The sequence below is a fragment of the Scomber scombrus genome, chromosome 17 (assembly GCF_963691925.1).
Source record: "Scomber scombrus chromosome 17, fScoSco1.1, whole genome shotgun sequence".
NCBI lineage: Eukaryota > Metazoa > Chordata > Actinopteri > Scombriformes > Scombridae > Scomber > Scomber scombrus.
The window spans coordinates 9,829,303-9,841,808 of NC_084986.1; the positions used below are offsets into that span (position 1 = coordinate 9,829,303).

General features: G+C 40.2%; 1 protein-coding gene across 1 annotated transcript in view; it reads left to right on the forward strand.

Annotated features, from left to right (window-relative positions):
- atad2b (ATPase family AAA domain containing 2B) overlaps positions 1–12,506 on the forward strand; it is a 78,491-nt gene that overhangs the window by 10,149 nt on the left and 55,836 nt on the right. The window contains exons 16-19 of the mRNA XM_062437087.1: positions 46–357; positions 995–1,145; positions 3,486–3,672; positions 4,479–4,664. Coding sequence (XP_062293071.1) covers positions 46–357; positions 995–1,145; positions 3,486–3,672; positions 4,479–4,664 — 836 coding nt within the window. The remainder of the gene's footprint in view (positions 1–45; positions 358–994; positions 1,146–3,485; positions 3,673–4,478; positions 4,665–12,506) is intronic.

The following is a 12,506-nucleotide window of genomic DNA, read 5'->3' on the forward strand; positions in this document are numbered from 1 at the left end:
GTGTTTAAATCAGTCTTAACCTTTCTGTATGCACATTGCTTCCAGGCTATTGCGGTGCTGACATCAAAGCACTTTGCACAGAGGCAGCCTTGGTGGCATTGCGCCGCCGCTACCCCCAGATCTACGGCAGCAGCGTCAAACTGAAGCTGGATGTCACATCCATTGTCTTGGGGCCTGGCGATTTCAGCAAGGCCATGAGGACAATCGTCCCAGCCTCCCAAAGGGCCCTGGCTCCCCCAGGCCGAGCCCTGTCCCCCACCCTCAGGCCCTTGCTGGCCAGCTCTTTCTCCTTGGTGCTGAAAGCTCTGCTCCGAGTCTTCCCCCATGCTCAGTCTACTGACATGGACAACACACACGGTAGGGATTTGGGACTCAGGGAATCATGGTTTCAATTGTGCTGTTTGTTTTCACTTTACATTTGATGGTTGCTGCTTCTTCCACCCTGACTCTTACTCTCTTCTCCCTTGCCATCTGTGCTTTACTTTTTGGCACTATGTTGGTTTGATTTGATTATTTCTTTGCCCACCTTTTTACCAAAGTGCTTGTATCACCATTGCACACTAAATTTCCAGTGAAATATTCCACCTACATATGCAGAGGTGATAACACAGTGATTAGATAACCAGTCATCCTGCTATCCCCTCAATCACTAAACTTCCACTCGTGTCAACAGAAGAGTGTTTACAGCAGATTAGCCACTGTGCTGCACTTGACCACTGGGAGACTGCTTACTAGAGTTGTACCTTTTTGCACCCAATAATGGCACGAATTTCCCAAGGTGTTGTTTTGTTTTTAAATGCCCATTACATTTCGCCTAATAAGCCAGCTCTTTTTTTTTAAATTCTCACTTTTTGGTGAACTGGCCACATTATTGTCAGTAAAAGGGTGGCTTTGAGGATTAAAGTTTGTAGAAGTAAACTTTTGAGTGGATTGTTCTCAGTAATGCGTGGAGAAATGAGCGCGGCTGTTAGAACTCTGTCCCTCTCTGTGCCAGGCGGTGACAATCATCAGCTTGAAGAGGACTTGTACAGCGACAATGACAATGAGGACGGCTGTGCTTCCATATATGAAGTCCAGCCTGCTGCATCCCCAAAGAGTCAGCTCTCCTCTTCTGCAATGCACAGACCCTTCCTCCATTACTCAACGTGAGTCCACAAAATTATGGTTTCAATGGTCACCACAAGATTAAGTTATGGTAAAGCTCATTTGAAGTCCATAGTCTTAGTACACTTAACACAAACAAATTATAAAAAAATGAGCAGATTCAAATGAAGTATGTATAAGTATTTAAATTAATAAAACAAATACTGCCCTGTCATTTTTTGCTTGTTTGCAATGAATGTAAATGGACAATATGAGTGAACATTGAAGGGAAAAGTTGTATGAAATACATTGTCTATATATTGAGAGGCATGTGTTACATTTCTTCCATCACCTTTTTCCCTCTGACCAGTTGTATTGTGTCTACTCCAGGGCTGTCAAAATTTTCCAAGAATGATCTTCAATTATTTCTAGAAAACACATAGGTTCGAACCATTCAAATATCTATTTTTGCGTATTATGTCCAAACCAACACAATGAGAGACATAACTCTTGCTAACCACATTTTTTTTTTTACAGGTTAGGTAATATTCATACAGGTTACAAAAGTTATCATATTTTCAAACAGGTTTTTTTTTAGATCTTGTGAATCACTATCTGCGGCACAGTTGGGTTGTCAAGTCTCTGCCATCATTAACACACGGTTGTTGAATTATTCGCTTGTTTCAGCTTGACCTACATTTCATTTCCAATTCCATGAAAGTTACATTTTGTGACTCCTGTTCATCATGTAGTGCATTCAGTGCAGCAGCCCAGGTGTACGCAAGAACATGAAAGGCATACAGCTGCAGTAGTAATGCTATTTTTCCCCACAATTGAATGTAATTTGCACAATATAATGTCATTTTACAATTTGATTATATAATTAAATTTAGAGTATTCGTTGACAGCCTTGGTCCACTCTGCTGGCCTTGATGGATGGCTTGGACAGTCGCTGGGAGATGGTGGGAATACAAATGAACATTGGAGGGGAAAACTTTTTTTGAAAGGCATATCATGCAGTATGAAATACAGTACAAGTAGGTTTTTAAAAGTGATGTGCCATGCATTATGTGTAAAACAGTATTTGGAACACATTAAAGCACCGAAACAACGGAACATATTTGCATTTTCGGTGTCTGTATAAGCAAAGCATTAGCTGCTTGTGTATTTCAAGAGCAAGAAACAGCACTCACCTGTGGAGGAAATTGCTAGATTAGCAGAAAGACAGTCCTGAAATCAGAATTGCAGTCACTGCTACTTTTCAGAGATGAAGTGACAAGGAAGAACAGGATGGCTTAATCACTGGTGTTCAGCTTTTCATTTTTTGGAACCATTTATGTATTAACCTGCTAAGAAATTACCAAGCTTACAGTCTTCAGCTCTTCAAAATATACTTGTTACACTGAAATATGAATTTTTCTGCCAGAGTAGTGTATCCTGTGTACATAAGTAAAATGTCTCAAGGCAAATGTTTAGAATTAAAGAAGTGGAAGAGCTTTATTGGATGGTCCACAAACAGCATTAAAACAGCACTTACTGCTTATTCGCTCTCTTCCTCAAAGAGCCCTCAAAGTCAGCATGAACTGGCCCAAATTATCAAATCTTGTTATTGAACACCTGTGCGTGTGTTAAGTGTCCCATTTACAGAGCAGAATCATTGAACAGTGAAATGAGGGCAGAGATGCCATCACTTCTGGTTTGTCTAATAGATGCAAACTTTCACCAAAATGACTGGTATTGCGTACAGATGCAGACCTTACACACAGCACAAGCAGAGCCCATACCTATATGGCGCTTTTCCACTATACGGTTCTAGCAATACTCGGCTCGACTCGACTCGTTTTTTTTTGCGTTTCCATTAGGGATATTACCTGGTACCTGGTACTTTTTTAGTACCTGCTCTGGTGAAGTTCCAAGCGAGCTGAGCCGATACTAAATGTGACGTCAACAGACTACCGGCCACTGATTGGTTGGAGAGTCTTCACTGGAAGAGTCATGAGCCGTCCCACACAAGACTCAAAAATCACCGGCAACAGTGATACAGCCGTTCGGCTCAATTTTCTTGCTTTGTGTGTGACAAAAAGCCACATATAGCAGCAAGTACACCACTGCCTCCATGCCCTCCATTGTTTATGTGTTTGGGTCGCGTATAAAACGAAGTCACGGCAGTTTAGCGCAGCCTTGCTATGACGACCCCGCCCACGTTGAGTAGGTACTATAGTAATGGAAAAGGTTGTTCCTGGTACCAAACCGAGTCGAGCTGAGTAGTGCTAGAACTGTATAGTGGAAAAGCGCCAATAGTGAAGGGAAATCAAGATAGTATGTCTCCTGGTCAGTTATCTAAGCCGATAGATACTCATGCAGTGCCAACTCTGAACTCCTCCCCTCCCTTCTGCTTCTAGCTCTGCCCTCCAACAGCCCACAGCATACCGGCCTCGTCTGCTGCTAGCCGGGGCCCCAGGCTCAGGACAGAGCTCCCAATTGGCTCCTGCCTTGCTGCACCACCTGGACAAGCTGCCAGTGCACCGCCTGGACTTGCCTACTCTCTACTCTGTTAGCGCTAAGACGCCAGAAGAGTCCTGTGCTCAGGTAACACACACACTGATGCATGGGAAAATATGGATATAGGTTCAAGCAGATCCACTCAAGGCCATCTGTTGCACTGGTGGTTGAAATAAGGCAATAAGCAACTTACTGGTTTTAACATTGCTTCCCTCTCTAATCAAATGTCAGTGGTGTACCTGCTCTTCCACCTTGCATTTACGCTTAATAATTTGTGCTGTAAAGGCCAATTCATACTTTCCTTCTGTGGATGCCCGTGTGCAGCCCCAAATTTGTGACCATGTGGATTGTACACAAAGCAAGCGCATCAACTGCGCATGTGCTAGAAAAGCAAACAGGAATGCCTGTCTTGTCTACCCTATGTATGTACTGTATACCTATTCTCATTAAGCTGTTGCTCTCATTTTTTGAATTTTTCTTGTTGTTCAGCGACATACAGAAACTCCTCAGCTGGGTTCAGACTGAAAACAGCCCTGTGTAAAACAATACACTGAGCTGTGTTGGTGTGGGCGTATTGGTTAAGTGCTGATGAGACAATCAAATACAATTTAGGAAAATTGTAGTTTATTGCAGTTTATAATACTCAGAGATTTTACAACTGTGGAAAGTTATCTGTAACCCTGTTAGCTACAACCCTGTTTGCAAGCAGGCACATGTAGGGGCGCATCTGTGTCCAAGGACCTCTGAAAAAAGTATGAATGGAACTGCGGCCGTGTCCACTAGACCACAGCTGCCTGTGGATGCAGAAAGGGGAAAGCATAAATTGGCCTAAATGTTGTTATTCAATCACAGTAAAGCAACACTGTGTCTCTGACCTATCTGTACGGTTCTAGGTTTTCCGTGAGGCCCGCCGGAGCGTGCCCAGTGTGGTGTTCATGCCGCATATCTCAGAGTGGTGGGAGACAGTGAGTGATACTGTGAAGAGCACTTTCCTCACCCTGCTACAGGATGTGCCATCTTTCAGCCCTGTTCTTATTTTTGCCACCGCTGAGACTCACTACTCACAGCTGTCAGAAGAGGTAAGAACTGAGTGTAGTCACACACCTGAACTGAGATTCTTCCACTTTACTGGAGACCTGTTCCATGTTTCTTTCTTCTTTTTCAGAAATGTATTATGTATTGGTTTCAATGCTATTCCTTCGGTCATTTCTTTAAGGGGAATATTAACCGGTTGCAATTTAATGTAGTAGTGGACACTAAAGTGAGATCAAAAGGATATTTTCTTCTTTTCATAGTCAGGATCGCTAGTGCAGACACAACCACACGGGGTCATGGTCAAGGTCATCTGCTCCCATAGAGTTTTTTTATCTACTTTAGCTCCGTGTTCCTTTTCTTGTCATTCATCCAACTGCCCACTTTTTTCCCTTTGGATATCACCCAGCCCAGCTCCTTTATCTTTCCTCTTGGATTTATTATTCTCTCTCTAAAAGCCAAAGCAGAGTCAGACCACCCGTTGGGGGTTAGGCTGTAGGGGAAGGGTTCATTAGAGTATGGGGAAATAGAGAAAATTGAAAGGGAAAAAAAGAGACGGAAAAAAATAAAGAGTAGGGTCTTTTCTAGGCAGGCAACAGAAGGACTTTAATTAGGTCTGGGGGTTGACAGCCCCATGTCTTCACCCCAGGACACACACACCATATCAATATGCCTGTGCAGACTGTGCACGTTTTTTTCTGTGTGTGTGTGTGTGTGTGTGTGTGTGTGTGTGTGTGTGTGTGTGTGTGTGTGTGTGTGTGTGTGTGTGTGTGTGTGTGTGTGTGTGTGTGTGTGTGTGTGTGTGTGTGTGTGTGTGTGTGTGTGTGTGTGTGTGTGTGTGTGTGTGTGTGTGTGTGTGTGTGTGTGTGTGTGTGTGTGTGTGTGTGTGTGTGTGTGTGTGTGTGTGTGTGTGTGTGTGTGTGTGTGTGTGTGGCTGCTGCTTTGGCATGGCCTCAACCCTGGCTACACTCCAAGGCTAGAGAGACTCTCAGGATGATTCTTGCCCTGTACTTGACTCATTATGACAGAGGCACCTGGGCTGTTGCATCCATTTAGGTTTTTTTTTAACCTCTGCAATTCTTCACGTTCTATTTGCAACATCCTTTTTTTTTTTTTTTTTTTTATGGCCATTTTTACTTGTTACCGTCTTTCTATATTGTTCTCTATCCTCGGTTGAATCTATTCCGCCTGTATGGTTGACAGTTCCCTGCAGTCCCCTGCATCCCTCGAAGGCTTTTTTTTAACTTAATTTAACTCCAGCATTATTGTTGCATATTTGCATGCTGTGTAAAGAGATTAAGTTTGAAAATGGAAGCAATCACACCCCATAGACCATTCAACCCTATTGTCATAAGGTAGCAATTCATTGCGTACAAGATAGCTGAAAAGTGGCTGAAACTGTGTGGGACTGTCAATTAGTTTTTCTTTGAATTAGCTTTTTCTTGGTCAGTGAGCCGTGTAATCTGGAAAATTTGGAAACACATAATTGGACAAATGGTGTGCTCAAGTCAATATGAACACAGCATGAGGGTATCAAGTAGAAGTCGGCCAATAGTGGATTTTTAAAGGCTAGGAGCAGGAAAAAAGCAATATCAGCCAATATCGACCACCTCCCACCCTGCCCTCCTGTGTGTTAAACACTGTCTTAAACTTTATTAAGACTTTAAAATAAATAAATACATCAAACTAAACTATTTGTTCCCTCCAAGTCATTTGTTCAAGTTGATAAAACTAATATTATAATGGAGGAAATGGTCTGCTTGTCCACTTGAACTTCATGCAGCATTAATGTTTGTGGATGTGTTTCACGGCTTCTGCCACCAGGTTGTGCCTTTGAGTAAGGTGAGAGAGTTTTGAAACAAAAGAAGAAGAACTTCCTCCATTGTTGATGTACTTTGCAGTAGTCAGTACAAAGCTAGTGGGTTTTAGCAGCACAGAAAATATGCTGGCAGGCTGTAAACAACATATACTGTTTCATTGTGGTTGTAAAGTGCGTAAATAAAGAAATTGCAAGTTATAATACAGCCCAAAGTTGGCCTGAGTCTCTGGCTGCCATATCTAGCCAAATTCTAACAACAGTGCTTGCTAGCAAAAAAAAGACGGCATGCTTTAGGCTTAATAGCAGCAGATCTACAGCCAAGCTGATTAATCGATTGATGTCTATTATCAAGCATCTACTTATTCTATGCTGGCTTTCTCCTTGTGTGCTCTTCCCCATTTGAGTATATCATGCTGCTATTTTGTATAGGGATTACTTAATTGCACTTATAAATCAGTATTCTTTACTTTTTTAAATTTATAATTGTATAGTGAAAAATCCCTTTCTTTACTCATTTTATCAACATATTTAGAAGCAAGTCATCATGACATTCTCTGCCTTTTTCTGCTCTGTTCCCACATTAGCGATGATAAACACTTTTTTATATATTTAATGATAACTTGTAGACAGAAAGATGAACATTATTGCCCAACCCTTGTGTTGGACAATTGCCCAGTTTTTGCTTCATTTACTCTAAGAAAAAGATTCACATCTATGACATTCTCACTTTTAAATTAATTATCAGCTGCACCATGCTTTAGTGGACTGGCTGCCCTGTAAATTAATTGTAATATAATCGTAATTTTTAATGTGTTTAATCTTTTGGCCACACTAGGAGCTTCAAATAAATTTAAGTTAAGCAGTTAGTTTTGGTAATGGCTGCTTTTTGGTTATTCCTAATGAGTCAATGCTGGTTATTTGGCTGCCAAAGTTTTCTATGTCAAAGCTTCCCACGATTACATGAAAGCACCAATCTCCCAGAGCTTTTAAATAAATCCATGCTTCTGGCTCTACTACAAACAATGACATAACTTATTAATTGTGGTGGATTACTTATCTCAAGCAAATTTCAAGTCTCTTCTTATGTGATTTTTTATACTAAGATGAATATAATAAGTGGCTCCCACATGGTAGAGGTTCTCCAGCTAAAAGTCAGAAATAAGTAAATAATTGTGGTATTAGATTTGATCAAGTTAATGTAATTGTGATGTTAAGCCAACACATAGAAGCTATGTGGAGAACAGACACAAATGTGTAACAGCTGCCATTGCTGCTAGTGATTTTTGGCTGGACTGCAGGGATCAGCCCTATAAACGCGATGTCCATGATTGACTGAGTTAGTGAGTCACTGACTAAACTTCATTGGTCGACTGAGTGATTCGTCCGCCTTCGGCTGACCAATGGTGAAACTTCATCACTTGCCTCAGCTTGATGTCACAACGTGTAGCTACTTTCTGTATCCACTGTATTAAAATTAAAAGCCCTCAGGTGTTTCATACACGTTGCAGCCATATTTGGTTTTTTGTATATATATTTTTTGTTTTTTTTGTGTATATGTATGAGCTATTGGATACATGAATTTCCCCTATGGGAGTGAATAAAGTATATCTATCTATATATGCTAGGTTTTTACTTCGTCTTGTCTATGTGATGCAGTTATAACTAACTAACTAACTACAAGCCCTGTATGGAAGTTGGTCCCACTGATACAGTGCCCCAGATTTTTCAGAGAGGGCAAGATTAGCAGACTGTCTGCTGAAAGAATAGATTTGTGCTTTGGATGCTATGCAGTTTTGTCTATTTTAACCATGTAATTATTTGACCTATTTGTTAGAACTGTTTGTTTTTTCAAATGAGATTCCCTATCCCCTGTCACAAAAGTGTCCCAAGGGCTTCATTCATGTAAAGGTTTGAGGAGTTTTGGATTTCAGTTTTAGGCATGGCCATGCTGCAGTCTACGGCGCTTTAAGTGATTTGGCTATCTCTGAGAGTGTTGTTTCTCTCTCTGGCACGGAGAACACAGTGACAGCTGCTGTCTCAGCTCCAAAGCTCAGCAGGGAGCAGGGAGCATCCCTCCCTAGCCAAAACTGACACTACAGGCTTGGGTCCAACTACATAGCCTCCCTTCCTCCCTTAACAGCCGTTCCCCCTGCATAGATTGACTTTCTTTTTCAGCGGAGGACCGATAGAAATTGCTAGAACATGTGATTGTTAGGGTGAAGAAACTGCATTTAGAGAGCGAGAAATGGCATCCCAACAGTTCATTACATTTAGTATTCCAACACTTTTTTGTGATGTGTGTTATGAGGCTCTTGTAAGTGCTTTGTAATGGCATGAACTGCATGTTGAATGTGAATGCTGGCAGCACAGTTTAACCGTAAGGATACAATTATCAATGCATCAGGAATCTGGTCTCAGTGCTAAGGGACAGTTATACACCGTACCAAACAACACATTTGCCATCACAGTATCATCAGTATCTAAACCTCTTTACTTTATGTTGCTTTTGCAGCATATTCTTGTATTACTGGTATTTAACATGTTTTTCTAAGCATTAAGAAAAGTTTTAAGTGTGAAAAATGTCTACCTGGCTTTAGTAGAGCTACACTTTACCAAATACAGTCAACTTTTTTTGATAGGATGAAGTCTTAGAGCGCTGGGTTGGGTGTTTCTGGGATTTCTACCTTAATCATAGTTTTGTGCCTTGATGGCATCTATTAAGTACAATAATTGTTACGTATAATACATGTAAGGCCAGGTTGTGTTAGAAAAGAACTAGGCAGAAGTGTTTATAGTTGTTCTGAGCTGTCATACTTAAAGGTGGGCTGAAAAGACCACCACAGAGATGGATGAAATGTCAAATGTGCAGGCCCTTGGACAGCCTTACCTCAAAGACGTTTATTGTGTTGCATTTGTTGGTACACACAACACATGTTGAATGCAGTTGTGCAGAGAATGGAAATAATTGTTTGACAATCTGACGCTTTGTTTGAGGTATACTGACCCCATTAATGACTTTCAAGTGCACATCCAGCTTTTGTGTGTCATGTACAGTATGTCTCCAAAAGTATTTCTTCAAGCAGTACCCTTTTAAATAAAATAACTGGTAACATCAGTTAGTGATAGTGTGGCAGGGTGTGCACTAATTAGCAGCAAAATCACTTTACCATACCGCCTTTCTTCCTGTCTCTTTGCCTTCCTGCACTCCTTCCTTCCTGTCTTTGTGCAATCCTTCGCCACGTTTCTGGGTTTTGGTCGCCTTGGCAGTAGGCTAATCAAGATATACCATACATCCCTCTCCCTGGTCACATCCTCCAGCTCTTTTTGGGGGATTCCAGCATGTTATGGGTCTGCCTTGAACAGCCTGATTCGCCTCAACTGACTCCTTTTAATGCAAATGACTTGTGGTTCTACTCCAAACTCCTTTTTAAAAAAAAAAATATATATATATTTGTCTATAGTCCAATACAAGTGACAAACATGAAAAACAACAAAAACCCCATAATATATGACACAGCATAGGACAAGAGGGAGAAGTAGATTCAAACAAACCAAAAAAAAAAGAACAGCTATAAAAAAGCAAAGATACAAACAAATACAATTTTAAAAAAAATAAAAAAAAAATAAAAAATAGGAAAAAAAGGCATGAAGTTTGGCTTAGATTTCCTTATTGTAATACACATGTGGTTAGGTAGGAGTGTTTGTGTTTGAGGTGCAGCTTTCTATTCTGAAGGGGGTTTAACAGAGAACAGATCCTCTGACTTCAAGCTTTCCTGAATTAGTCCAGTCCCCCAACCTTCTCAAGCCCCCACAGTCACCAGATCCCAATCCGAGGTGGTCCCTTAAATCAGATATACATCAGATATGGTTGGGATGAAGGGATAAATAGCATATTAAAAAAAACAAACCATAAATGAGTATGCAAAAAATGAAATTGAATTTATAAATGAGTAATGTTTTTAAAAAAGAGCGGAGGAGTTTCAGTGTAAATGATCTATTAGAAGTTTATTCTCACTGTATGATGTCTAGGTTATTTTCTGATTTCCAGTTTAAAAATATCGTCTCTGTAACTCCAAAAGTGCCTGACTGGTGAGCAGTGCCAAGAGGCATGCGAGTAAGTGTCAGCTGTGTTTTGTGAGCAGCGTGTGCATCTGTCTGACTCATTAAATCCTATTTTGGGTAATTTCTCACTAGTGTAGTGTATTCTATGAATAACCTTTTCTGCATGAGTTGTAAATTTGAGTTATTGCTCTCGTTGAAGTTATTTTTGCAGATTTGGGTCCAGGAGCCAGCATTGGTACTAATTGAGAAGTGTCATTTCCACTTACAGACTTGGAGAGATATTGAGGGTGTCTGAAATGCTGAGAATTATATAAATGCCTGATAAGATTTTTGAAGATTTTTGGAGTTGGATGAGTTACACTGCTCAGAGTTGTGTTGAGTTTTGATAGGATGGTTGATTTTAATTGCATGTAATTAAGAAACTGTACTCACTGGATTAGATGTTGAAAATCAACAAAGGTAAAATCTTGAATGAAATGATGTGTAATCTATTAATCATTCCACGCAGTGAAATTTAATGTTGTTTTTTTACTGATAGAGAAGTCTGGCTTTCCAAATTGGTGAGCGGAGGGATGGTACGAATATGGAGTTTGTGATTTGAAGCTTGCCACTAAGCACCAAGACAGAGTTGAAGCTATTGTTATATTATGTAATGCTGTTTGATGGTTTGGCTGATGAATGTACGTCATTGCATAATGCCAGCTCCGTTTCTAACGAAGTAATCAATTTTGGAGGGTTTTACAAGATATTTTTGCTGATTGGACAGAAGTTTGGGGCGTCTACCTGAGATTTTTTTTTTTGTAAAGTTGAGAGTTTTATCTAGTTTTTTGTTAACATTTTTTGAAGATAGCTGAGTTTAGGGATTTGAACCAGGAAGTGTTGTGACAAGTAGGGATCAATGAATATAAATAGCTGATGTTTTGATAAGATTGTCATTTTGATTGTTGCTGTTCTTCCAGAAAAGGTAATTGGTGGATTGGTCTAGCAGTTTAAGTCATCTTGTAGAGATTTGAGTAGTGGTGTAAAATATAGATGGTACTGCTCTGACAGCTTTGAGGATATATTGAACCCCTAAATATTTAATATTGCCTGTTGGGAGGTGATAAGGTGATGCCATAGCTGCCACATCCCTTTCATTCATACCAAGTAGTATATGATGGTGGATTTTAACCAATTCACAAAGTATCTGGAGCGCTCTGAGAAAGATTTTATAACCATGAAGCATTCTTGCAGGGATGAATGAAGGTCGTGAAGGAGTAATAACAAATCTCCTGTGAAAAGTATAATTCTGTGTTCTGTAGCGGATGTCTGAATACCTTTTTTGATGTTGCCATTTTGGTGTATTGCAGCTGCTAGAGTGCCAATGAATATAGCAAAGAGGGATTGAAAGAGAGGACATCCTTGCCTAGTCTCGTTATGTAGAGTGAAATAAACCCCTTGATAGTGACCGTGGTCATTGGTGATGTGTATAGTGCACTTATCCAATGAATAATGATTCTCTGAACCACTTTTTTTTTTAAGGAGGCAAATCAGAATTCCCAATTAACTTTAGCTCTGTCAAATGCGTTTTCTGCATCAAATGGTAGAAATAAGGTGTTGTTGATTTTTGGTGATTTGAAAGCTGTATTAGGCTGTATAGGTTGCCAGTGTTAGTAGGTGACTGTATAACTTTAATAAAAACCTGCCTGATTGGAATGTATGAGAAATGGCAAGACTTTTTTGACGTTCTTTGGGTGATCATTGTTGTGTTCATAGTTGGTAGTATTTTGGAGGTGATTGTAAGTTCTGCTCTCATTCTTATTAACATTTTGTCCAAAAATGTTGTGTAGAAGTCACGAGGGAAGCCGCCCTATCCAGGTGCTTTGCTATTGGGCATGCCATTGAGTGCACTGTAAAATTCTTGAGTTTTTTTTTTAGAAGTTCCTGAATACATCATTTATATCTTTAAAATTGTGGCGAAGCTTCCTTGCGTAGTCCTTTTAAAACTGTAATGGTTGTTTTTTATTTG